Source organism: Papio anubis, chromosome 1, assembly GCF_008728515.1.
Source record: "Papio anubis isolate 15944 chromosome 1, Panubis1.0, whole genome shotgun sequence".
Taxonomy (NCBI): Eukaryota; Metazoa; Chordata; class Mammalia; order Primates; family Cercopithecidae; genus Papio; species Papio anubis.
Window position 1 is genome coordinate 128,458,593 of NC_044976.1, and position 28,000 is coordinate 128,486,592.

At 40.3% G+C, this 28,000-nt stretch overlaps 1 protein-coding gene across 23 annotated transcripts; it reads right to left on the reverse strand.

Annotated features, from left to right (window-relative positions):
* Window positions 1-2,587: 2,587 nt before the first annotated feature.
* FCRL1 (Fc receptor like 1) lies at window positions 2,588-28,000 on the reverse strand. 23 transcript variants are annotated; one of them, XR_002516875.2, is made up of 12 exons: window positions 27,791-28,000; window positions 14,599-14,619; window positions 11,351-11,617; window positions 9,881-10,168; window positions 9,419-9,697; window positions 8,976-9,092; window positions 7,592-7,619; window positions 6,212-6,294; window positions 5,983-5,990; window positions 5,732-5,871; window positions 5,147-5,175; window positions 3,458-4,223 (listed from the first exon to the last, which is right to left on the reverse strand). XR_002516875.2 is itself a non-coding variant. In XM_009184009.4 (12 exons), the coding sequence occupies exons 1-12, from the start codon at window positions 27,819-27,821 to the stop codon at window positions 4,165-4,167; spliced, it is 1,272 nt and encodes a 423-aa protein (XP_009182273.1). In that variant the 5' UTR covers window positions 27,822-28,000; the 3' UTR covers window positions 3,458-4,164. The 23 variants fall into 23 exon arrangements, 17 of the variants coding, with proteins under 17 accessions (XP_009182268.1, XP_003892906.1, XP_021780940.1 ...); XR_001894683.3 differs by having other exon boundaries at window positions 5,147-5,178; XM_009184009.4 differs by having other exon boundaries at window positions 5,810-5,871.

The following is a 28,000-nucleotide window of genomic DNA, read 5'->3' on the forward strand; positions in this document are numbered from 1 at the left end:
TTATTTTTTGAGGACTCAATGTCATTTCAGGCACTGTCTTAAGCATTTTCACAAATAATTTTACTGAATTACCAAAACAACACTATATTTATTTATGTACAATTGTTATTTCAATTTTACACATCAAGAAGCACAAAAGGTTAATTAATTTAACCAAAACTGGAGAGCTAGTAAATAATGGAGGCAAAATGTAAATCCAGACAATCCTCTGAAACCATCCTTTTAACCATTTTGCTAATAAAATCTCAAAAAATGTAATCATTGAAATAGAAAATAAATAGGTTAAACAATAAAATAGATAAACAGTTGAAGAAAGAACTAGCAAACTGGAAGATATAGATTAAGAAATTACCTAAAATGCAATGAGATAATGAAATGAAAATTTGGCAAGACTAATTAAGAGTCATGAGAATAGAATGAAGTCTAGGAAACTTCTAACATAAATTTCTGAGGGAAAGAATTCAAATAATGCTGCAACGCCTGTAATAAAGTAATAACCAAATATATTTTTTTCTTTTTTTTTTTTTTTTTGACCGCGGGTCAGCTCTGTCGTAGGCTGGAGTGCAGTGGCGGGATCTCAGCTCACTGCAAGCTCCGCTCCGGGTTCACGCCATTCTCGACTCAAGCCTCCCCAGGTAGCTGGGACTGCAGGCTCGCCACCTGCATGCGGCTGTTGCCGCCATTTCTTAGTAGAGAGGCAGGGGTTTCACCGTGTTAGCCAGGATGGTCTCGATCTGCTGACCACAAATTGATCACCCATCTCACGGCCTCAAAGAGATGCTGGGATTACAGGCTTGAGCCACCGTGCCCGGCCAATAACCAAATATTTTCTAAACTTGAAAAAAGGCATGATACCTTCGACTTGAGCTATGAATCTCTAGCAAAATAAATCCACATTTAGACAAATCATAGTGAAATTGCATAATATCAAATATAAAAGTCTTAAAGGCAACTGGAGAGAAAAGATAGATTAATTATAAAGAAACAACAATTAAATAGATTTCTCAAAGAAAGCAGTAGAAGCTAGAAGACCATAGAATAAAATATGACAACTGTTGTGCACAAAGCTATGCTATTGATCTTAAATTCTGCTTTTGGACTTTTTGGACAAATAAACTCACAGACCCTATCAGAAATGATGGGAAAGTTTAAGTTCTTAAAGAAAGAAATTGATTAAGAAGAAGTGGAATGTAAGAAGCCATAGATAATGTTTAATGTGAGTATTAAGGTAAAGAAGGGATGATCATACAATACAAACAAGTTCAAACTCCTGATCACATGATACTCCAATTTCATCCTTTGAAGCCCTCCATGAGCTCCAGGCACATGGCACTGGCAGGCAAAATAAAAAATGTAAAAAAGCTGTGTTAGTTTTATGAAAGGAAAATGAAAATGTCCATGGACCAGAAACAGAAAATCAAAACAGAAAATGTAAATGGAGAAAATAAGAAAGCAAGGATATCAAGAGAAAGAACATGAAAGCATGGAAATAGAAAGTACAGAGCTCTGAGCTGGGACTAAATTTGATGTGCCTGAGGAAACCTGAGGCTAATGTGTTTGAAGTGAATTATGCAAGGGGAAGAGTGGTAGGAAGATCTGTAGTATTAGTTGGAGTCCAAAACAGGCTTAGGTTGAATTTAAGTGAGATAAAATAGAATAATAATAAAAGGGAAAAGAACAGACTATTTCAATAAACAGTAGTGAACAATTTATATGTTTGAAAAAAAGTTAAATCCCTACCCCTCATTTTAAATTAAAAAAATACATAAAGATAAAAACAGTAAAAGTTAGATTCCTACCTCATACCACATATACACATAATGTATTGAGTGAATATATAATAAAACTATGGAGGCATTGTAAGAAAATATTAGAATGTTTTATAACACGGCAACATGGTCTGATAGAAAATGACAGAAATATAGGAAACTTAGAAGCCAAGATTTTAAAAAATTGAGTTCAACTGTGCAAAAACTAACCTTCCATATTTTAAAATTCACTGTAAACAAAAAGTGAAGTGAAAGATTGTACAAAAACATTGGCATCATGTACAATGGAGAAATGGTCAAAAGCATAATGTTCAGTAGTTGTTTTCAGAGTGGCATAAATAGACTGGACATGAGTATGAGGGAACTTTCTAGAGTGATGAAAATACTTTAAATCATGATAAGGGTTTGGATTACTTGAATGCATACATTTGTCAAATTGATGGAACTATGCACATAAAATCTGTGTATTTCACTGTTATAAATTATGCCTTAATAAATAATTCCTATAAAAACTGTAAGAAAAACACAAATAACATAGAAAATGGGCAAAGGCTGAACACAGGACTCTTTCTCTCTCCTGCTGCCATGTGAAGAAGGACATGTTTGCTTCCTCTTCTACCATGATTGTAAGTGTCTGGAGGCCTCTCTAGCCATTTGGAACTGTGTGTCAATTAAACCTCTTTCCTTTATAAATTGCCCAATCTTGGGTATGTCTTTGTTAGCAATGTGAGAACTAACGAACACACCCCACAAACTGATTTCCCAGATGTTATGGGTGGAGATATAAATTGATACAGCCTTACCTTAGAAACATTGAAGACTATTTAACAAGAATATTTAATATGCATAATCTAGCAATACTAGATTTACAAATTTATCCTTCAGATAGTCCAGCAGGAGTGCATAATATGCTTGTACAAAGACATTTGTTTGAACTTTGTTTTTATAATATGAATTTTTTTGGAATCTCCTTAATGTCCACCAGTGGTGAGAAGGATTAAAATATATTATGATAGTACTTAATGCCACTGAACTGTACACTTAAACATGGTTTAAATGATCAATTTTATGTTATGTATCTTTACTACAATAAAAAATAAAAAAGTTATGATTTATCTATATAACACACTACTATTGAGACTTTTAAAATAGTATAATAGATCTATTTGAAAATATTTCATGATGGTTTGTTAGATAGGTATACTTCTAAATGTTTATATACTTACATGTATGTATAAGTATGTACACAAAAATAGAAAATTATCTAGAGAGCTACCTGTAAAGGTTTTAGCAATAGTAAACATTTGTGTTAACTTACAGGAAAGACTTTAACTGTTTACTTTATATACCTCCAAATGTTTATTCATTCATAAGAATGAGTGTCTGGTTGTTTTAAAATTAAAATACATTGCTTGAGCCCAGGAGTTTGAGACCAGTCTGGGCAAAATGGTGACATCTGGTCTGTACATAAGACGAAAATCAGCCAGGTTTGGTGGCATGTGCCTGTAGTCCCAGCCACTTACGAGGCTGAGGTGAGAGGTTTGCTTGAGCCTGAGAGGCAGAGGTTGCAGTGAGGCGAGATTGTGCCACTGCATTCCAAATTGGGTGACAGAGTGAGACCCTGTCTCAAATTTAAAAAAGAAAAAATAAGATATAGACTTCAAACCATATTACCAAGATTTCAAAAATTTTGTGAATAAAAAAAGACACACTGTATTTATAAAGCTTCTAGGGGCTGTAGTAGATACATAATTTTGGATGTGGTATAGGTTGGCCTATATATACAGAATATGTGACTAAAATTAAGTGTAATCACAATAACTTTTTATGTAACTTTGTTTTAATTCTAATTTGGTAACAGTGACTCAAAATAAATAGAATCATATTTTAGGTGGAAACTCGATGACCCATGTAAGTGGCAGGGCTGGAGTTCTGTGCTGTCTGGGCAGAGAAAGCACTTGGACTGAATGATGATGGTCACAGCTCTCTCTGTGAAGTCCTGCAGAATCACTGACCTTGAGTTCATGTGCTCTAAGCTTCACTGTCCCTCCACCCCAAGATCCTAATTTATTTTATTCCATCCTGTTTTCTCTTGTAAATAGAAGAGCACAAGTTGACCTTTCTCAAAAGAGCCAGCAGGAATCTGGTTCTGATAACAAAGTTCCTGTCACTCCTGTGTCTATTGGTTCTCCTAGGTAGTTTCTTCAGGGCTGCGCCAACTTCACTTCACAGTAGATCAGTAGATGAAGGAATAGTGCCATGGAGAATAGCATCCAGAAGAGGTATACTGGAAAGCTAATGCCCCAGGATCTCTGAAGAACATTATCAGGTCTGAGGCTTGGGGTCATGGATGGTTTTCAAAGGGCAGAATCCTCCATAACCTTACATAGCGTCTTCATAGTCCACATCCGTAATGTTTGCTTTCCTCAGCCTGGAATAGATGTCTAAGGAAACCTGGAAGCAAAGGTTAGGACTAGAACAGGGAAGACAAGCAGAATATGCCTCCACTGGTCCTCTTCCCCAGTCAGCTTGGATGCATCTTATCATGGCTCATCACACAATGCAAAAATCAGGGCCTCTTGAAAAACTGTGGTCCAAGGCCAGCATTTTCAGAGTGCCTGTATCCCACTGGCAGACTACAGAGATGATCCTGATAAGCTGCAAACTGATGCAAACATACAATGCCTTTCCTCATTCTTATGGGCCATTGTTAGGCAGCCCCATGGGCTGTCATCTTTTAAAAGGTTGTCAGAATTTTATGTTCATAAATTAAATTTAGCATGTCACTGGAGTTTACCAAGGATTTGAATTTTGTCCTGAGATATTTGGCTGCCACACTACACTAGACAAAACTGCAAAGCACCTACTGTTTTTGCACACATGCACAGAGTTGGAATTTCTGCAGTTTTAAGAAAGTATTTTTGTATCAGCTATATCTTGAATTATTCAAAGTTTACCAAATGCTAATTTTTAGTGACACAAATTACTATTAACTTAGGTTTGTTCAACATTAATTTACTTCCTGTAGATTGTTTGGTTAACCTTATAATACAAAATGATGGATGTATGGCTCAATAATATTTTAGGATAAAGATTTTCCAATAAATAGAATTTTGAGACTAGGTATGCACCCTAGTTTAACTAAAAATCATTCATGTGTGCATTGCTAAAGTAAGTGAATTTTTAAGCCTCCAAAATTTCCTTGTACAATGACCCTTTATTGTTGTAACTACATGTTTTTACCTCAATTGCGTTGGGAGATAGAGAAGAGGTAGACCATGGGATTTTTGCTCTAAGTGGCTATAATTTAAGAAGTTTGAGAACCAGTCCCCAGAAGAAAGAAAGAACATGGAGAAGAGAACAATAGAGACTCTTACCTGGTCCTCCATATGTGTCCCCAGGGTTTCTGCTGCGGAGAAAAGGCAAGTGCTGTGACATTCCACTTACATTTAAAGTCCTTCATTAAACTTGTGTTAAGAAAAGCTTCTTCCTCTCCCATCCATTTCCCATTAATTGATTTCCATTAATATTTTCTGTCTTGCTTTTCTGCTTATCACAAGTATGATTCCCTTAGTAGCCAGAGGAAAATTGGCAGCCTGGGGGTGGGAAGGTAAGTAGAGCCCCTATGCCAGGAAGGGCCTTTATACGTCTCAGCTATTCTGGGCCGACCATGTGTAGGATGGGACAAAAGCACCGGCTAGGCAGCTGTGCTGGGGTTATGAGGAGCGTGTCAGGCTACTCAAAGAGGGCAGGCAGAAGCCATCACCTCTGATGCTGCCACATGACTGGGGAGTGAGGCATAAAATGTAGGCCTTACAATGACACCTTATTGTTAACTACATGTTTTTACCTCCATTGTGTTGGGAGGTTGGGAAAAGGCAGGCCATAATGGGATTTTTGCTCTTTCTAAGTGACTATAATTTAAGAAATTTGAGAGCCCAGCCCCAGAGAAAAGAAAGAACCTTAGCATTAGCTCTGGGCTCTACTCAAGGTAGCTCCAGACCCAAGGACAGCCATTAAGTATACACGGTGATGCTCACAGCCTTCTGCTCTGAAGAATGCTGTTGTCTGCCATGCACAGCCACTGATTGTTCTCTTGGTTCTAGGAAAGACAAAAGTTAGAGACGAATTTACTCCCCCGTGTCTCACCTGCTGCTGATTCCTGCTCCGGCTGGTTATAGTACACCAACGAATAAACATCATGCCCACTTACAACATTCACTGCAAGAGAAGGAAGGAGACTTCATGACACAGCTCCTGATTCCTGTCTTTAAAATTACTCCATACCTTCCACCTGTCACAGCCATGAAGACAGATAAGTCATTTGTTTGTAGTAGAGGCTGGGGCACAGCAAAGTCAGGTCTGGCTAGCAGATGTTATCCCATTGTCACTTCCCAAGCTTGCTGTACCAACTTTGGCCTGGGTCATTTGGAAAGGCTCACCATTTTCATATGTAGGCTGTAGCTGTCCTGGGGTAGGTGAGTTGAGGTAGGGGAACTCTTGGGGCACAGGGCTGGGAAGGCTCCTGCAAACACAGAGACACATGTTACTTATCTGAAATTACATCCCAGATAATGCAGATATCACACTGAAGGAGAGAAGCCTATGACAAATGGTCCTGAGCAGAATACTGAGTTATGGGGAAATGAGCAGCTAGAAGGCACAGCAGTGTGGCACGAGCCATGGCCCTCTGCACAGGCTGTGGGGCACTGCAGACCAAGCACATGAGCGTAAGGCATGGTATTGCCCATTCCCAGAATAGTGTCATTTGCATCATGAGTGCTCCCTAAATATTAAACGAATACATATTGACTCACTCCAGATGGAAAACACTTTGCTTGGCAGAACAAGCAATTTGAGGAAGGGGCAAAAGAAAATGCTTCTTCTTGTGCAGGTACCAGTGAAAGAGTGCTACTCTCATTTGAAAAAAAAAATCTGTTTATTGTTGGCATAAATGATAATGCATTATATTAAAAAGACAACTAAACATTGGTATCTCTAGATGGGAGTATTTTAAAAAATATTTTCCTCCTCTAAACATCTAAAGAATTTCACCAATAACTGTTCGGTATGTTTATTCCTGTCTGTCTTACATTCCAGAAATGTACATGTATCTTACCTACCCTAAAATACTTTAAAACTTTCCAGAGCTTTTTATATTTTCACACCTCTCAGCACTCAACGGAATGGCTTACAGATCCTCACATATTGGTTGACTGATTGAATGAATGCATGATCCTGGTGAAAGCTATGTGATTTTATTTTTATTTATTTATTTATGGGACAGAGTCTCGCTCTGTCACCCAGGCTAAAGTGCAGTGGTGCCATCTTGGCTCACTGCAACCTCCACCTCTCAAACTCAAGGGATTCTCTTGCCTCAGCTTCCTGAGTAGCTAAGACTACAGGCATGCACCACCATGCCCAGCTAATTTTTTGTATTTTGGTACAGATGGGGTTTCACCATGTTGCCCAGGGTGGTCTGGAGTCCTGAGCTCAGGTGATCCACCCACCTAAGCCTCCCAAAGTGCTGGAATTACAGGTGCGAGCCACCGTGCCCAGCTGCAATGTGATTTTAATATTCTGCAGTGGTATTGAAAGGGATCAATAGGAAAAATGACAAAAAGATTTAAAATTGTTAATGTACGAAATCTAAAAGAAGGGAAGTGACAATGAATTGTTCAAAGCTGCCAGTAGGAGAACTCAGGAGTGAGTTCTGGGTATAATAAAACAGAAAAAAAAAGTTCAGGAGAGAACAAATCTAAATCTATTTTTAAAATAGATTTTTCTGCGTTATTGGCACATACAGCGAAAACAGGCCTCACCTGAGTGGATCCCTGGTTGAACGTCTTCCTGCAAAACAAACAAATGAGCATACACATAAATGGAAGAACCCTCACTGTGAGTGCTCTTATACACCCTGCACAGGGATATGCCTCATGCTTAGATGCCCATTGCGGGTGCCACTGTGTGCCCAGCAGACATCCTGGCAATCATTTCCAGAGCCTTCATTTCACAGACGGAAACTCGAGTCCTGAATAATTAAGTGAGATTCCCAAAGCCAGTTAGTACCAGATCTAGGACCTGGGACCCAAGTCTCTAAACTTGTACATTTATTGTATGTTTTGGTTTTGTTTTACAACCACACCACCCAATCTTATGGTGACAAAAGTCCTTGGAGGCAGGTGCTGCCATAACCATGCTATAGATGGTGTGAGGTACCCAAAGATGTCAGAAAAGCTTGGAATTTAAATGAGAATCTCGTAGTGTCCTCTCTTGCCCTGTCTCCAACTTCCTCAGTGAAGAGGAGACCAAGGTTAAATATATAAATAAATATGTAATTACCAATCGTGATAACATGTGAATCTAAATAACTTGGAACTCATAACGGGAGAGGACAATTGCAGGCTGTGCAGGCCAGGCAAAGCCTCTTGGAAAAAATGACATTTCAGAGGAAAGTTGAGAAATTTCCAGCAATAAGTAGAACATGTGGACATGTGAACGTACATTTCAGAGAAAAGAAAAAGCATGTGACAATACTTGAAGTTGACTAAGAATTGATGCACTGACTTTAGTACTGGGACATAGTCAGGATAGCTGGAACTGCTAACCATATTTCTCTTCTGTGGCAAATTATTTTAAATAGTTACATTTGTTTGTTTGTTTGTTTGTTTGTTTGAAAGAGAGTCTTGCTCTTTCACCAGGCTGGAGTGCAGTGTGCGATCTCGGCTCACTGCAGCCTCCGACTGCTTGGTTCAAGCGATTCTTCTGCTTCAGTCTCCCAAGTAGCTGGGATTACAGGCATGCACCACCACACCCAGCTAATTTTTGTATTTTTAGTAAAGACGGGGTTTCCCCATGTTGGTCAGGATGGTCTCGATCTCCTGACCTCTTGATCTGCCCACCTCAGCCTCCCAAAGTGTCAGGTGAGCCACCACCCCTGGCCAAATCATTACATTTTTGTATAAAAGTTAAATCACAGAAGCACAAAATATCACTCGAACCTCAATTGATAGCACATGAGGGGTGGAGAACTTTACCAAAAATGTTACACTATGTTAATAGGCACTGTTCCTACCTGCTGGGGTTTTTGGCAGATTCACAGGCAAGGTGGTTAACAGCATATACATCTTTTGCGGTATACATGTCACAATTTCAGTGAAAACAAAGATCACAGTAACAAAATGCCACTCTCTTTTAAATACTAACCTATTTTTCTTTTGAGGCCGTAGCAAAATAATAAGGCCACAGTGGCAGGACCAAGGGTGCCGAGGAGCCCCTCAATGACTCCTGAGGTAAGATGATTGCTTCTGGCCCCAGTAGGCACTAGAGGGAGAGACTTGTGCATGATCTGCTCAGAGGAAGGGCTTGGGGCTTAGAGAGCAGACATCTTGGGTGTGGGTTGTACCCAAGGTCTGCTCTTCCAAGTGGCGATTTATTTGTCTGGGAACTTGTGGCTTATCACATTTATGAAAAGAGAAGAGAGGCACCCAACCTTGAGTTCTCCATGCCCCTCCGATACATCACTCATGATCACACAGAGGCCCCACCATTGGTAGCACACCGCCGGAAGCATAGTGGAACCAGCAAAACTCTCCCAGGATGCTGGGAAGGAGACATTGACCAACACAGTTCCATAGCCTGAGCTATACCTGTGAAGTTGAGTGTCACCTCCTCACTGCGCTGGGCCCCCAGGCCATTGTTGGCCTCACAGGAGTAGTTTCCAGAATGTTCTGCAGTCAGGGAAAGGTTGAAAGAGGCTCCTCCTCCAGAGGGGGCTGAGCTGCTCCCCAAGATGACATCCTCGTGATAAAACCAGTACAGGATCGGATGAGAGCCTCTCAGGGCCTCACAATGAAGCTTCAGCACATCCCCCACCACAGCCTGGGCCCTGGGAGCCCTGAGCATGAGGATGGGACGAGACACTGGGACTGAGGGAGATAGTAGACTGTAAGAGACAGTCTCTGACAATGCAGCAAACCCATAATCCCTGTCCACCGATGCTCAGCCCCATTGAACTTCCTCAGCATGCCCCAGGGAAACTTTGTGTGCCCCAGGGAAACGTGGAGCCCAGTTTGTGACTGGCTGGCTGAATGGAGGGTAGTGGAACTTACTTCTGACAGTGATGCTCACCAGCCCACTGGGTCTGGGACCATAGCCATTTTCAGCTACACAGTAGTATTGCTCAGCATCACTCTCCCTCGCTGTAGGAATCTCATACTCTGCTGTCAGTGAACGCTGGGTCTTTGTCTGAAGGTTTAAACCTATAGCCCCTTTGTACCAAAGGAAGGTGATGTCTCCTGTCCCCATAGCAACTGAGCAGATGAGGACCAGTCTGTCTCCCTCCATCACCTGTCCTCCTGGGGGCTGAGTCTCCAAGCTCACATCAGCAACAGGGACCCCTGTGTGAACACAAGATGACATAGGAAGACCCTGAGTAGGGAGAGTTTCAAAGACAGTAAGTAGATGTGACAGTCCTGAAAACAAAGAGCCTGAGTGAAGTCAATGACATATATAGCTTAATTTGGGTGAGGGGGAAGGGTCTGCTGATTGGTTGGGTGATGGTGATAGGATAAGAAGGACACCATAGTATTATTATAGAAGGTGTAGCATCAGCTCTCTCCTTAGAACAGTGTGACTTCCATTACCCAATCTCTCAAACTTTCATTTTTTCAAGGCACAATAGTATAGTAAAGTGATTATAAGTCCAAATTGTAAATCGAACTGCCTTGTTTGAAGAGTGGTTCCAACTCTTTTACTTGCTGTGTGTGCTTAATCAAATTACTCAACTTCTCTGAGATACAATTTCCCATATGTAAAAGATTGCTGGTAATGACAGTTATCTTCTGCAGTTGGAGGGTTCACAATTACACAATATCTGTGAAGCATTAGGACAGGGACTGCCATGTATAAACTGCTCAATGATTATTGTGGTGGTGGTGGTCCAGTTTCACCAGTATTGAGTTTTTAGCAAGTGTGGGAGAGCACAGCCTTTTGGAAGTATTAGACATTTGCTTCATGGCACAATAGAATGGCAGAGGATGTTGGAATTGTCAACGCTGATGTGGAATAACAAGATGAATTACAAAGCACTCTTTTCTTTCTATTTTTTGGAAATAAGCTCCAACTGCCCTTCCATAAGCCCTGCTCCGGTAACCTATTCTACACATTCCTTCGGCAAAGCCTTCTCTGAGTACCTCAGTCCTTTATCCCCCTTGTCTGTAGTCAACAGCCAGTCCTACACAATGCAGCATCATATATTTAACCCTAGTCATTCAGAGTGCTGGCTGAGCATCAACTTCGTGTAGTCAGGGACCAAACATTATGCAGCTCTTCTCCCCACACCCTCCAGCACAGTGAAGACACACAGTAAGGGTTTCCTAAATACTCTCTGTTTGCCTGAATGGAAACAGACTGAATAACGGAAGATCCCTTAAGGATCCTAATAATGAGAGAAATTCAGGAATATCTTTCAAACAGCTCCTACTCTTGCAGAGATATAACCCATAACAGTGAGGATTAGCCTCTTGCCACTGTCCTTCTCAGCCTATGTATCCTGGCAGACTGACCCCACTGACACTCACTGTGCACATTTATCTGGGATCTCCAGCTCCTCAAGACTTTGGATGCCATTGTCTGTGCCTCGCACCAGTAGGACCCTGAGTCTTCTTTCCACATGTTGGCGATCTGGAGCTTGGGGGAGCTGCTCCAGCCCGGGCCCAAGGCCTGGGCATCTCTGAAGAAGCAGAACTGGAACTGGGCATCTGAACTCCGTAGAGAGGGCATCTTACAGGTCAGGGTCACTGGGCTCCCCTCTGTGGGATGGGAGGGGCTGACTATCAACAACAGATCTAGAGAGAGGAATTAAACACAAATGATTAATGGAGTTCAGAGTTTCTGGTAAGAGGCACTTTGTGTCACAGCACTTGCCAACAAGACTCAAAGAAACAGCCAGTTGGACACACAGGCCACTCCACATGCCTCCACCTCCCCGCACTGGTCCATGGGCCTTCCATGAACTCACCCTGCTCATGCCTGGTACATCCTGCCCCTGTGCAGTGTTATCTTGCAGAAGGCAACCCTTACCTTTGACTTGGATCTTATTATTTTTTGAAGTTCCTATCCATAAACCAAAAGTACCTTTCTTGAAGCCAGTACAATAATATTGAAGACTGTCACTGGAGTTGGCATTGGAGATGATGAAGCTTGAAGTTTTATTCAAAATGAACATGCTTCTTTTATCCTTGTAAGCCATATTCATTATCTTCTTCTGTTCCCTTTCCCCTGGCATCTTAGAACCACACTATCTTTTTCAAAAACAGAATATGGGACCTGCAGGGTTGATCTGTCCAGGAAAGACATAGGAGAATCCAATCCCCTCATCGCTGACTCTGTCCTGCCCCTATTATTGCTGTTTCCATTAGAAGCAATGGGGTGTATTTGCTTGGAAATGCCCAGTACCCATCATCCACACAGCTTCTCTACAAACCTCTGTAGAAACCATGATCTAAAGAGCTAATTTAATCCTTTGGGATATTAGGGGCTCTTTTCTTTTTCTTTTTCTTTCTTTTTTTTTTTTTTTTTTTTGAGACAGGATCATGTTCTGACTCTCAGACTAGAGTTCAGTGATGCTATCTCAGCTCACTGCAACCTCAACTTCCTGGGCTCAAGCAGTTATCTCACCTCAGCCTCTCAAGTAACAGGGACTAGAGACACATGCCACCAAGCCCAGCTCATTTTATTTATTTTTTTTTTAGAGACAAGGTCTTATTCTGTTGCTCAGGCTAGTCTCAAACTCCTGGGCTGAAGTGATCCTACCGCCTTGGCCTCCCAAAGTACTAAGTACAGGGGTGAGCCACCGCTCCTGGCCTGGGGCTCTTTTCTGGTGATAAGATGATAAAGTTGTGCTCTGCTCTCTCCTCATCTCCCCAGTTTGCAGCAGCCCGTAGAAATGTCACAACACCTAATAGATATGGGTTGTGTGGACATTTGTTTATCCAACCCTCAGAGCCTCTGCCTCTTGAAAAATATTATACTTTCCCTAAGACAAAACTTCTTTCTTTCCTCACTAGAAGAAAATGACAAGTGCTTTGGATTAGTAAGGGGTGATTCCTAGTTCAATATCTGTAATCTCTAAGTTTTTTTTCTGCTGAATTTTTTTTTTTTTTTGGAAACTTTTAAACATCAGTTCCATCCATAGTACCAGAATATTCGCTTTGTCCTAAGGCATGGAATATCTTAGAGTCACTGTCTTTCCTTGGAAAACTGTGGTCCCCGGAAGACTGACCAGTAGCACAGCTCTTGGAGCTAAGCAGGGCAATAAATAAAAAGGTATTTAGGCTAGGCGTGGTGGCTCATGGCTGTGGTCCCACTACTTTGGGAGGCTGAGGCTGGTGGATCACCTGAGGTCAGGAGTTCAAAACCAGCCTGGCCAACACAGCAAAACCTTGTCTCTACTAAAAATACAAAAATTAGCCAGGCATGGTGGCATGCATTTGTAGTTCCAGCTACTCCCAAGGCTGAGGCAGGAGAATCACCTGAACCCAGGAGACAGAGGTAGTAGTGAGCTGAGATCACACCATTGCACTTCAGCCTGGACAATAGAGTGAGACTCTGTCTCAGAAAGAAAAAGCGGGGGGGCATTTAGTATTTGGGCATCTGTAACCCACTATTCTCAATGAGGCTAGAGTGGTGATGAAGTGGGAAATTGGACAGGACGGATTGCAAGGGTCTGGAACTCAGTCTTACAGCTCAGAACTTGTTTCAGATAATTCTTAGATAGCAGAGACTAACTGGAAAATACCTGGTGACAGAAACTTGGTTTCCTCATCTTTGATATGGCTTTGGATTTCTGCTTAGGCTAGGATTGGGCACTTGGGCTTAGGGGTAAAGATGAGACCAGACAAAAGGCATGCATGGTATTAACACAAGTCGTGAGTTAGACTTGGACAAACATTAGATAAGGAACCTAGAAGGCTAGACTGACTCTGAATCTCTCTGAATCTTTCTGGTCACAGGAATTGCTAGGGTACTTGAGAACCTGTGTTCCCTAGTTGCACTTGCAGCCGATGTTCTTGAGGTGGCAGGACAATCTCTTTTAACTCTGTGGCTAGTATTTTCTGCACAAGATAGCAATTTTTACATTTTTAACATTAAGCATGATCTAATGAAGAGTCCTTGGTGGGGAAAGGAAGTCTCTGCTCTCCTCCTCTGGTAAAGGTAAGACTTTGAGTCAGGATCAGAGCAATGAAGTAAGTTTGCATAAACCAGAGTCCGAAAGAGAAAATGAGTTGGGGTAACAGGTGTGGCTGCAGAGGAGAGCTAAAAATAGGAAGGAGGCAGCAGTACTACTTCATTCCACACATGGCGGGAGGATTCACTCTAATGTTCTCCGTGGATGCGTGATTTCGGCATTTCCTTCATCATCCATGGTGATACACCCAGCCGAGGAGCACAACTGGGAATTGGAACTCCTGAGGCTGGGAGGACAGAGATGCTTCTAGCATGAATCTTCAGCACCCTTTGCCTTCCTTGTGCAAACAGTGTCTCCCTCCCTGTGCTGGGACTTCCCAGAAATAAGACTGTGTTCTTGAGGTCAGAGCAAGACCTATTCACCCCACTGAGCAGACATGTGTCAGGTGCAGAGACTGATGTGAAGACAGAGCAGCCCAGGCCCAAGAGAGTCACTGATGTTTGTACACCTCAGTAGTTGTCACCCTGATATGTTTTGGGCAGGAAGGGGCTGCTAAGACAGCAATCCACAGGCCTCCTGTGCTGACCTAAGTAACAAAATACCCACAGACCTTGAAGAAGAAAAGGAAGTGCAACTCACCGGCGGGTTCACAGAGTGGAGCTGGGAGAGAATTCAGCAGAGATCAGTACAGAGCAGCAAATCCCACACATCTCCAAAGTTTAAATCCTCCGAGAGCTTCCCCAGCACCACACCCTCCATCCCTTGTACCCTCCCTGCATCTCTCTCTTCCTCCCTCCTTCCCTCGTTCTCTCTTCTCCCCTTCCTTCTTTCATCTTCTCTTCCTCCCTCCTTATCTTACCCCCGCTTCTTTTCTTCTTTCTCTCTGCTCCTTTCCCCATATTCTGCATCACCCACAGAGCACCTACCCACAGAACAACACATGGCTCTTTTTTATGATCAGAAAGTAATTGCCAATGACTTGTGTTGTCTGTGATTAGGAGGTGGCGTCTTTACTAATTACTTAGCAGCTCCCTCTTCAAGTTCCTTATTCCCACTCCCACCTCCTCCTCTCAAAAGTCTTGAGGGTCCAGCTTTGTATTGACTGTTTCGTGGGAACAACAGAGTCAGGCAAGGAGAGTGCAAAGCCTCATACTCAATGCATAGAGACCCTTTGTTTACCAATTTCAGATCAAAGGAGGCTTACGTACAGAAAAGGAATTCAAATTTCTCCAAAAATTCTCTTCTATCCAAAGGATTTGACCATAATATTATGGCTCAATAATGAAGAAAAAAAAATTCTGGGGAAAATGCAGGCTTTGTAGCTGGATGACACAGATTTGAGTACTGGCTCTTCCTCTTACAAGCTGTGTGACTGTGGGAGAAATGTTTCACCTCTCTGTGCTTTAGTTTCCTTGTCTGTAAAGTGTAGATAATAGTAGCACCTACCTCACAGAGTTTTTGTGAAGCTTAAATAAACTGATATTCTTAAGGAGCTTAGACTAGTGCCTGGAATTTACTTATTCAGTAAATATCGTGTCATTACTATTATCTATTTTAGCCAAGCTTGGTTTGAGACACTTACTTTTTCTTAGGTTAAATGTTTACTTGAATAATTAGTTCCTTAGGTAAGAGAAAATAATCAATAGGAGATACTATAAAATCATATTTTATACATTTATCCATTCAACAAATAATTTGAAGTGCTCACTGTATGCCAGACATTGTGCATGGCCCTGGAGTGATGGGAGTGAACATGAATGATGATCTTTGATGTCAAGAAATTTATCGTACAGTGGGAGAGAGCCAATTTAAAAATAAGTATATAATATTCTTTCAGAGAGTGATTGGTGCTCTAAGAAAAATAAAGCAGAGAAATAAGATACAGAGCATCTTAAGATGGTCTTAACTGTTTAGATAGATTTAGATAGACTCAGTAAAAACCTAAATGAAATCAGGAAACAAGTCTTCTGAATATTTGGGAAAGAGCATCTGTGGCAGAGAAAACATCAAATGCAAGTATCCTGAGGAGGAAATACGCTTGTACAAGGAGGAATGAGAAGGCAAGGGCGCCTGGAGCTGACCAAGTAAGGGGGCAGGGGGTGGTTATCGGTGTCTGAGAAATAGGAAGGATCCAGTCATGGGCACTTTATGGACTTGGCAATAGTTTTGGATTTCATTCTAGGTGTGATGGGGAACTATGGACAGTTCTTGCTTAATTTACAATATCACTCTGACACTGTGAGGAAAACAGTATAGAAGTGCAAGAAAAGCAAGGAGAACATTAGTGGGAATTTAGTGTAGGGGAGTAAAGATAGTGGTTCAGATTAGACAGTGCTGGTGATATGAAATGGTCAGACTTTAGTATAAATTCTAAAAGTAGAATTAATAGGAATTGCTATGGATTAAATAGAAAGTGTAAAAGGAGAGAGAGGAGAATTAAGTATGCCTCTTAGATTTTTGGCCACAGAAACTGGAAGAATGGTTGTGACATTTCCTGAATTGGAGAAGTTGTGGGGGAAAATAGGTTAAGTTTTGGGGTGGTGGTAGTACAGGTGGAAGATCAAGAGATCTGTTTGAGTTTAAGATGCCTGTTAAACACCTGATGTTAAGTTTAAGATGTTTATTAAGATGTCTATTAGATACCAGAATGTAAGAGGTATTTAAAAGAGAGGCCAAAGCTGGAGAAATAAGCTTGCATTTAAGCTTTAAGTGGCACATGAGGTGACATAATTATATAATTTGGGGAAGTGAGTATGGATGAAGTCTAGGTATCAACTTTGAGGATATCCAACATTTTGAGGTCAGCAAAGGATCCAAGCCAGATGCCGTGGCTTATGACTGTAATCCCAACACTTTGGAAGGCTGAGGTGAGAGGATTGATTGAGGCCAGAAGTTTGAGACCAGCCTGGGTGGCAAAAAATAAATTAATTAATAAAAAAAAAACAAAACAAAACAAGTTTGCTGAAGGGGATGGAGTTTCACTCTTCTTGCCCAAGCTAGAGTGCAATGGCACAATCTCGGCTCACTGCATCCTCCACCTCTCGGGTTCAAGGGATTCTTCTGCCTCAGCCTCCTAAGTAGCTGGGATTACAGGCATGTGCCACCACAACCAGCTAATTTTTTTTTTTTAATTTAGTAGAGACTGGGTTTCATCATGTTGGTCAGCTTGGTCTGAACTGTTGTCCTCACGTGATCCACCTGCCTTGGCCTCCCAAAGTGCTGGGATTACAGATGTGAGCCACCCCACCCGGTCAAAAAATTGTTTTAATTAGCTGAGTGTGGTTGCATGTGTCTCTGGTTCCAGCTACTCATGGAGCTGAGGCAGGTGCATCACTTGAGACCAGGAATTCAAGGCTGCAATAAGCCATGACAATACCACTGCACTTCAGTTGGGGCAACAGGGTCAGACCCTAACTCTAAAAAAATTAAATAATTTAGCAAAGAACCTGAAAAGCAACAGATACTGAATTAGAAAGAAAACCAGCAGAATATGATATTCCAGAAGCCAAGTGAAAAGTATTTCCAAAAAAAGAGTGATCAAATGCCCCTGAGAAATTGAGTAAAATAAAAAATTAAAATTGACCCCGGATGCAGCAACATAAAGATGGTTGATGCTATGTGCAAGAACAATTCAATGGAATGGTAAGAATGAAAGACTGATTTAAGTGGGTACAAGGAAGAGTGAGAAAGAATTACAAGGACTTAGACGAGTTTACCAGGGGTTAGGAATGGGGGAAGATTTGACTATAAAAGGGATTGAGGGCATAAGAAAAATTTTTTCTTTTATTTATTTATTTATTTATTTATTTTTTGAGACAGAGTCTCACTCTGTCACCCAGGCTGGAATGCAGTGGCATGATCTCAGCTCATTTGTAACCTCTACCTCCCAGGTTCGTGCAATTCTCCTGCCTCAGCCTCCCGAGTAGCTAGGACTACAGGCATGGACCACCACACCTGGCTAATTTTTGTATTTTTAGTAGAGATGGAATTTCACCATGTTGACCACGCTGGTCTCGAACTCCTGACCTCAGGTGATCCACCTGCCTAGGCCTCCCCAAGTGCTGGGATTACAGGCTTGAGCCACTGCGTCCAGCCAGGAAATTTTTGAAGGGATAAAAGTGTCCTGTATTTTGATTCTGCTGGTCGTTATGTTGCTCTAAATCTTTGTCAAAACTTATAGACAGTGTTTCAAAAAAGTAAACCTTAATGTAATGGAAATTAAAAATAAATATTAAATAAAGAATGAAAGAAAGTGAAGCAAAGACAGCAACTCACTGAAAACTTTATGTTTTGCTTTATTTTATTTTTTGAGACAGGATCTTGCTCCGTTACTCAGGCTGGAGGTCAGATCACTGCAGACTTAACCTCCTGGGCTCAAGTGATCCTCTTACCTCAGCCTCCCAAGTAGCTGTGACTACAAGCATGTGCCACCATGCTACACTGTTTATTTTTTATCTTTATTTTTTATCTTTTGTAGAGACGAGATCTTGCTATGTTGTCCAGGCTGGTCTCAAACACCTGGTGTCAAGCGATCCTCCTGCCTCAGCCTCCCAAAGTGCTGGGATTACAGGCATGAGCCACCACACCTGGTGCACTGAAAACTTTATAAAGGGAGACAGAAAAATGGTGTAGTAAATGGAAGCCATATTTCTAGTATTTTAAGGGAAAAGACATTGTCGGTGATGTTGGCAAGATGGCTGACTAGAGGTGTCTATTACTCATCCCCTTTCCTCCTAAAATATACTGAAACAATAAGGAAACAACTACATTTTGACTGGAGTGTCTAAAGGAGAGCACTGAAGTACAGCAGGGGAGTGGCAGAAACCTTGCGGAGCACAGAAACTCAGGATGGCTACATAAAGAAGGCAATGGAACACCCTGCCTCTGCAACCCTGTCTCCTCAGTCAGGATCAGCTTGGAATGCAGGCTGGGATTCAGGCCTAGAAGGGGTTTTTCCCGAAAACAAAAGGCAAAGAAGACCCCAGAAGCCCCCATTATATCTGTGGACACTGGCAGTCTTTGTTGCTGGAGTATCCTGCAGTTCTCACAGGCCCTAAGTCCAGTTTTGGAATCTGCCTGGAGTTCATATGGCTGCATTATGCTAGAGTAAGAGCCCATACTGTGGCTCCTCCCATCCATAACCCAAGCTACTACTGCACAGCACCATCTTGAAACTAGAGCAACTACTAGAGTGTGTTCTGTTCTTGGGGGCAGTAGTCACTGCATCTATTCATCCTTGAGGCTTCACCATCATTGCATCATGCTTACACACAGTAGTACACCATCTGCTAGCCAAGCTGCCCTGCATCCTAACCCATGGGAACAAGCTGTCTAGGAAGCACTCCATTTTCTCCATCCTAGTGGCTTCAGTGCCCCAACCCCAGGGACTCAAAATCTAGGCTCAGGGAGACAGCTGTGATCCTGTCACTTGAGTCCACATGACACTCTGCCCTGCCAAGGAACAGGCTGTCTTGCCCAGTGGGGAAGTCAAGCCTTATCCAGAAAACCAGCCATGTGCTTGCCTCCTTGGCATATGAGCCAGTCGGGCATCCTGCCTCTAGGGAAGCCACAGCTGAGCCAGCAGACCAATTGCATGCCCCCTTGGTGTGAAAACCAGCCTGGCACCTCACCCCTGGGGAAACACAGCACCTGCCAATCTGTATTACTCTGCTCTTCCTGGTCAAACAACCTAAGTGTCCTGCCTGGATCTGGACTAGCCCTCTGAAGCCTGAGCTGCTGACGCACACCATTTCCTTGGTGTTATGGTGTGATATGGGGGAGTGAGCCCAATATTGTCCTGTTCCCTGCTCTCCAGAGCTGAAGCCACAACTGCATCCTATCACCATTCCAGGATTTTTGCTGTCACTACACCTGGCATCATAGAGCCAGGGCCACTACTGTGTCCCACCACTCCAGGGTCCAGAGTCACCACTATGTAATACACTCTCTCCTGGTGCCTAAGTTGCCACTGTGTCCATTGACTCTGGGATTTGATTTGTACTTGTGATATGCTTCCCAGTGTCTGAGCCTTTGGAAAGCCCTTTATCCTTAGAGCCATAACAGTGCTGTATCTTGACCCCCCAGGATCAAAGTCACAGCTACAACCTTGCCCCTTGACTTCCCCACTGGGCCTGAGATACCGGAGAGTGCTTCAGAGTCACATTCTTTGCCTTGGTGAAAGAGCTGTGTCCATCTATGCCTAAGACAATGAACCTACATCCAGGCACAGATGCCACAGCAGTGGCACTGTGTGCAGGACAATGAGTGCAGGACCACAACCACCTCAAGCATCTGTGCCCTGGAACACAGTACTACCGTGCCTGCCTGTGACCCATGCTGGGAACGAACACCAAAAGAGACCCTCTCAGGTATGAGGGTCTATGAGGAAAAGAACAAGAAGATCCCTAAAGCTCTTGCCACTGAGAACTGTAACAATCTATCCTGCCAACCACTACCCCCAGAAACTCCTACAGTCTAGGACACTGAGGCACACACAAGCATTGCTGACATTGATTACTGCTGAAGAAATTACACAGAGACCACACTACTATGCTCACCTGGAACCAAACCAATGCACCTTCCTCAACTAAGGATCCATCGGTGCCCTAGGATCAATCTGCAGGTGAAAGTCTTTTCTTACAAAAGCTACTCTAAAATTGAAAGAGGAGACTCTTCCACCAGATGCACAAATGTCAAAGCAGGAACACAACAAACATGAAAAAGCAAGGAAACATGACATCACTAAAAGAACAAAATAATTTTCCAATAACTAACTGGAGATTTATTAATTGCCTAAAAAATTCAAAATTATAATCTTAAGGGAACTCACTGACTTATAAGAGAATACAGATGAAAAGTTCAATAAAATCTGGAAAACAATTTATGACCTAAAGAGGAAATTTGAAAATAGATAGCTATCATGAAAATAATCCAAACAGAAATCATAGAGCTAAAAAATTAAATGCATGAAATAAAAATTACAATTGAGAGTTTCAACAGTAAACCAGATAAAGAAGAAGAATTTCTTTTTTTTTTTTTTTTTTTTTTTTTGATGGAGTCTCGCTCTGTCACCCAGGCTGGAGTGCTGTGGCTGGATCTCAGCTCACTACAAGCTCTGCCTCCCGGGTTCCCGCCATTCTCCTGCCTCAGCCTCCCGAATAGCTGGGACTACAGGCGCCCGCCACCTCGCCCGGCTAGTTTTTTGTATTTTTTAGTAGAGACGGGGTTTCACCGTGTTAGCCAGGATGGTCTCGATCTCCTGACCTCATGATCTGCCCGTCTCGGCCTCCCAAAGTGCTGGGATTATAGGCTTGAGCCACCGCGCCTGGCAAGAAGAAGAATTTCTAAACTTGAATACAGATCTTTTGAAGTACCTCAGATAGCTGAAGAAAATTTTTTTTTAAATGAAAAAAGCCTACAGGACTTTTGGGACACCATTAAGTGAGCAAATATTTGTATTATTAGAGTAGTAGAAGAAAAAGATACAGAGGAAGTGATGGAAAGCATATTTGATAAACTAGTAGTTGAAAACTACTCAAGTCTTGGGATGAATATGAACAACCAGATCCATGAAGTTCAAAAATCCCCAAATAGATTTAACCCAAAGAGGTCCTCTCCAGGTACATTATAGACAAATTGTTAAAGGTCAGGTAGAAATAGAATTCTAAACACAGAAGAAACATCAAGTCACACGTAAGAGAATTTCTATAAGAGTATCATCAGATCTATCACCAGAAATCATGCAGGCCAGGAAAGAATAAGATGATATATTCAAAGTGCTGAAAGAAGAAAACTTTCAGCAAGAATACTATACGCAGAAAAGATGTCTTTCAGAAATGAAGGAGAAATAAAGTCTCACCCACACAAGCAAAAGCTGATGGAATTCAAGACCATTAGACAAGCCTTAAAGTAACTGCATAAGAGAGTGTTCCAACCAGAAGTGAAAGGACAATAATTACTCCATGAAAACATGTGAAGGTATACAATTAACTGATAGAGGTAAATTGATCATTAAATTCAGAAAATCTCATTACTGTAATGGTGATTTGTAAATATTTCAAATCTCTAGTATGATGGTTAAAAGTGAAAATGGTCAATAATAACTACAGCTGTGATAAGTTGTTAAGAAGTATACAATATAAAATATGTAACATAAGGCAACAAAAATATAAATTATGGGGGCAATGGAAAATGTCTAGACCAAAGTTAAGTTATTATCAGCTTAAAGTAGTCTATTATAACTATAATATTTTTTATATAAGCCTCATGGTAACTGCAAAGAAAAAATTGACAGCAGACACATAAATGGGAGAGAGAAAAGAATCAAAGCCTAGTGCTTCAAAAAATCCACCAAAACACAAAGATAAATAACAAGAGAGAAACAAAGGAATGAAAGATCTACAAAACAATTAGAAAGCACTCAACAAAATGTCAGGAGTAAGTCCGTACATATCTATAGTAACCTTGAATGTAAATAGATTAAATTATTCAATTAAAAAATATAGAGTGGCTGAATGGATTTTAAAAAACAAAACCCAACTATATTCTGCCTGCAAGAAACTCTACCTGTAAGGACGTACATAGACAGAAAGTAAAAGGATGAAAAAGAAATACCATGAAAATGGAGAACAGGAATAGCTATGCTTATATCGGATATAATAGAATTTAAGTCAAAAACTATAAAAAGATGCAAAGAAGGCCATTGTATAATGACAAAGGGGTGAATTCATCAACAAGATATAAACGATTTTAAACATATATACATCCAACACTAGAGCACCCAAATATACAAAGCAATTTTATTAGATCTAAAAGGAGATATAGACTGCAATATAATAATAGTAGGGGACTTTAACACTCCACTTTCAGCAATGGAAAATCATCCAGAAAGAAAATCAACACATAAATATCAAATTTAAACTACACTGTAGACAAAATAGATCTAATGGACATTTATAGAACATTTCACCCAACAGCTGCAGAATTCACATTTTTCTCATCTGCACATGGAACATTCTCAAGGATAGATTGTATTTTAGGAAACAAAATGTCTTAACAAATTTAAAAAGATTGAAATTATATGAAGTATCTTCTGACCACAATGGTGTAAAACTTGAAATCAATAACACAAGGTACTTCAGAAACTTCACAAATACATGAAAATTGAACATCATGCTCCCAAAGAACCAATGAGTCAATGAAAAATAATTTAAAAAGAAATTTTAAAATTTCTTGAGGCAAATAAAAATGGAACCACAACATACAAAAATCTATGAAATATAGCAAAAACAATTCTAAAAGGGAAGTTTATGGCAATGAATGCCTACATCAAAAATAGAAGAAAGATCTAAAATAGGTAACCTAACGTTTCACCTCAAGGAGCTAGAAAAACAAGAACAAATTCAGCCCAAAATTAGTAGAAGGAAGGAAATAATAAAGACTATGGCAGAAATAAATGAAATAGAGACTAGAAAAACAATACAAAAGATCAATGAAATGAGTCAGTTTTTTAAAAAAGATAAAATTGACAAACTAGTCAGACTAAATAAGAAAAAGGAGATAAAATTCAAATAAAATCAGAGATAAAAAGGGGGCATCACAGCTGACATCACAGATTATAAAGGGTAAAGGATTATGAGAGACTATTGTGAACAATTATATGCAAAGAAATTGGTACCTTAGAAGAAATAGATAAATTCCTGCACACATATAACTTCAAGATTGAATTATGAAGAAATAAAAAATCTGAACAGACCAATAACAACTAAGGGAATTCAATCAGTAATAAAAAGTCTTCCATCAAAAAGGAACCTAGGACCTGATAGCTTATTGCTGAATTCTACCAAACATTTAAAGAACTAATACCAATTACTCTCAAACGATTTCAAAGAAATTAAAAGAAGAAAACACTTCCATACTCATTCTAAGAGACCAATATTACTTTGATGCCAAAACCAGACAAAAACACAACAAAAAGAACAGGCTGATATTTCTGATGGACATAGATGTGCAAATTCTCAACAAAATGCTAGCAAACCAAATTCAACAGAACATTTAAAAAATTCATTTACCATGATCAATGGGATTCATTTCAGGGATCAAAGAATGGTTCAACATGCAAATCAATAAACATGATACATCACATTAACAAAATCAAGAATAAAAATCACATGCTCAACACATGCACAAAAAGCATTTGACAAAATTCAACATCCATTTATGCTAAAAACTCTCAGAAAATTAGGTATAGAAGAAATGTACCTCAACATAATAAAGGTCATATATGACAAGTCTATAGCTAATATCATACTGAATGGGGAAAAGTTGAAAGCATTTCTCTAAAATCTAGAAAAGACAAAGATGTCCACTTTGGCCACTACTATTTAACATAATAATGGAAGTCCTACCCAAAGTATTAGGCAAGAGAAAGAAAGAAAGGACATCCAAATTGAGAAGGAAGAAGTTAAATTGTCCCTGTTGGCAGATGACATAATCTTATATGTAGAAAACTCTAAAGACTTCACCAACAAAATTTCATCTAATAAATGATAAAGCTCTATGTCACTGATTTGGGCATCAACTTCACCGATGAAGTTGCTGGATAATAGATAGATAGATAGATAGATAGATAGATAGATAGATAGATAGACAGACAAAACATATAAATCAGTAGTGTTTCTATATACTAATAGTGAACTACCTGCAAAAGAAATCAAGAAAACAATCCCATTCACAATAGTTATAAAATAATAAAATACTTAGGAATAAATTTAACCAAGGAGATGAAATATCTCTATAGCGAAAACTATAAAACATTAATGAAGAAATTAAAGAAGATGCAAATAAATTGAAAGATATAACATGTTCACGGATTGGAAGAATAAATATTGTTAAAATGTCAATACTACCCAGAATCATCTACAGATTCAATGCAATCTCTATCAAAATACCAATGACATTGTTTTCAGAAATAGAAAAAGCAATCCTAAAATCTGTATGGAACTAACAAACAAACAAACAAATAAAAAACCCTGAATAGCCAAACAACCTTGAAGAAAAGAAAAGCTGGAGATATTACACTACCTGACTTCAAAACTCTAATAATCTACAAACCTATAATAGTCAAAACAGCATGGTACAGGCATAAAAACAGACACACAGACCAATGGAACAGAATAGAGAGCCCAGAAATAAGTCCACACATTTATAGCTCACTGATTTTCAACAAAGGTGTTAAGAATGCATAATGTGGAAAGGACAGTGACATCACTAAATAGTGTTAAGAAAACTGGATATCCACTTACAGAAGAATGAAATTAGATTCTTATCTCTCACCATAGACAAAAATCAACTCCAAATGGATGAAAGACTTAAATGTATGACCCTGAACTGAAACTACTAGGAGAAAACATGGGGGAAAGCTCTATGTCACTGATTTTGGCAGTGATTTTTTGGCTAGGACCTCAAAAGCAAAAGCAATAAAAGCAAAAATAGACAAACGGGATTACACACAACCAAAAGGCTTCAGCATAGTAAAAGAAATAATCAACAGAGTGAAGAGACAACCTACAAAATAGGAAAAAGTACTTGCAGTCAAAAAATCTGAGAAAAATTAATATCCAAAATACGTAAAAACTCAAACAATACTAAGAAAACAACCCTATTAACAATGGTCTGATTCTCAAAAGAAGACATGCAAGTGGCCAACAAGTATATTAAAAAATGCCCAACATCACTAATCATCAGAAAAATGCAAATCAAAACCACAATGAAATATTACCCCATACCTGTGAGAATGACTATAATCAAAAAGACCAAAGATAACTAGTATTGTCAAAGATGTGTAGAAAAGAGAATCTTCATGTGCTGTTGGTGGGACTGTAAATTAGAACAGCTATTATGGAAAACAGTATGAAGGCTCTTAAAATATAAAAAATGGAGCTACCATATGGTTCAGCCATCCCACTACTGGACATGTATCCAGAGGAAATTAAAGCAGCATGTTAAAGAGACATCTGCAGTCCCACATTTATTGCAGCACTATTCACAATAGCCAAGACAGCATCAATGTAGATGTTCATCAAAAAAATTAATGGATAAACACAATGCAGTATATATACATGATGGAACACTATTCAGCCATAAAAATAATGAAGTCCTATCATTTACAACAACATGGGTTAGCCTGAAGGATATTATGTTAAATGAAATGAGGTAGGCACAGGAAGACAAGTACTGCACTCTCTCACTCATGTGGAATCTAAAAACGTTGACTTCATAGAAGGACAGGGCAGAATGGTGGTTACAAGAAGCTTGGGTAATAGTGGGGAAGGAGGAATGAGGAAAATGTTGCTCAATGGGTATATAATTACAGTTAGATATGGGGGGGGGGTGTCCAGAATAGACAAATATAGAGAGACAGAGAGTAGACAATGATTGCTTGTGGCCACTGAATAGAGCAGTGAGTATAGGTGAGGGGGTTGGAAAAAGAATTGGGGATGCCTGCTAGTGGGTATGGAGTTATTTCTTGGTGATGAAAACTTTCCGAAAATGATTGTGGTAATAGTTGCACCACTCGGTGATTGTAATTAAAAACCACTGGATTGTATAGCTTAAATGGTGGATTGTGTTATATGTGAATAATATTTCACATATGTTTTAAATAAAAGGTACTGTAGCATGTTTGTATACTTATGAGAATAATTTAGATTGAAGAAACATATTGATGATGGAGCAAAGTTTTTGAGAAAGTAAGAGGGTCTTGGGCCCAATGCACAAGTGGAGAGTCTTGTCATCAACAGGATGAGGGGCAATATATTCGTGGTAGGGGAAGAGAAGGCAGCGTATGTGAATGCAGAGGTGAGTAGGTTGACAGCAACAGAAAGATGAGAGAGTTTTCTTTTGACTGCTTTTATTTTCTCAATGAAATATGAAGCAAGATTATATAATGAGAGTGAACAGAGAAGTTTGAGGTGACAGGATAAGGTATGCAATAGTGATCATGGAGCAACATGGATTATGAACATGTAGGATAATTGCCTGGCATTGCTGCTGGCTACCTGAGATTCAGGGGTCCTACACTTAAAAGGTTATAAGTCAGCAGGGTTGTGTGTTTAAAAAGAAAATCCCATTCAGCTGTTTATGCCTGGGAGTGAAGCATGCATAAAGGCATGTAAACCTGAGAGTGCTATGGGGGAAAAGAGATGAAGGTGTACTCAAGGGAGTGTTGTGTGGTGAGCTGCAGAATCTGAGCTGAGTACCATGAGAAGTGAGCACATGAAGTGTAGTCACTGATAATGGAAAAGTAGTCCTGGGGTAATTGTTGGAAATAGAGTGCGGGAGAAAGTGAGCTAGAAACACAACTTAGTGGGGGCAGCGGGGGATGTATACTGAAAACAAAGGATCATAGGATGATAAGTTCTAAGGTTTGACTGTGGGAATGGGGAGTCAGAGAGGGATAAAAGGAAATAATGTTGGTAGTAAGAAGGGCAAGGAATTCAGAGGTCAATTTATTATGTAGATTTTTTTTTTTTTTTTTTTTGGCAGCTGTTGAAAACACTAAGAACAAAGACAATTATTGATGGACAGGAAGACAGACAGGGAACACTTCCTATGACATAAAAACTGAAATGATAGTTTTTTTGAAAATTCTGGCTTTTTGAAGTATCTACAACTTTTTGCCTGACTCTGAGCCCTCAATGGAAGTGGAGATCTGAGCATCCCTGAGCATTACCTGACAGAACTTTAATCCTAAGAAGTCCTTACAGCCCTTCAGGAAGCAGAGCCCAAGCGTGAATGCATCCCATACCCTGCTCTGAGTCGTCCAACTCACCACAGATCAACAGCAACAGCCTCGGCAGCATGAGGACCAGGTCAGGGATGGTACCTAGAGATGCCTCTCATCAAAAAAAGAATGCACCTCAGAGTCGAGCAGCAGCAGCTCATCAGAGGTTTGAGGAAGTTGAGATCAGAAGTCACCCTTCAGCAGAAGTAGAAGGAAGAAGAGCCCTCCAATGACCAGTCTCCATTTCCTCTTCTATGA

What these genes read in the sequence shown, in the direction of transcription:
- FCRL1 (XM_021925196.2), bottom strand. Translation starts at nt 27,821, where the DNA reads ATGCTGCCGAGGCTGTTGCTGTTGATCTGTG. An exon ending in CGGCCTCAAAAGAAAAATAG is followed by an intron (nt 7,620 to 8,975) that starts GTTAGTATTTAA and finishes TTTGTTTTGCAG; the next exon opens with GAAGACGTTCAACCAGGGAT. An exon ending in ACAGCCTACATATGAAAATG is followed by an intron (nt 5,872 to 6,211) that starts GTGAGCCTTTCC and finishes TGTCTTTCCTAG; the next exon opens with AACCAAGAGAACAATCAGTG.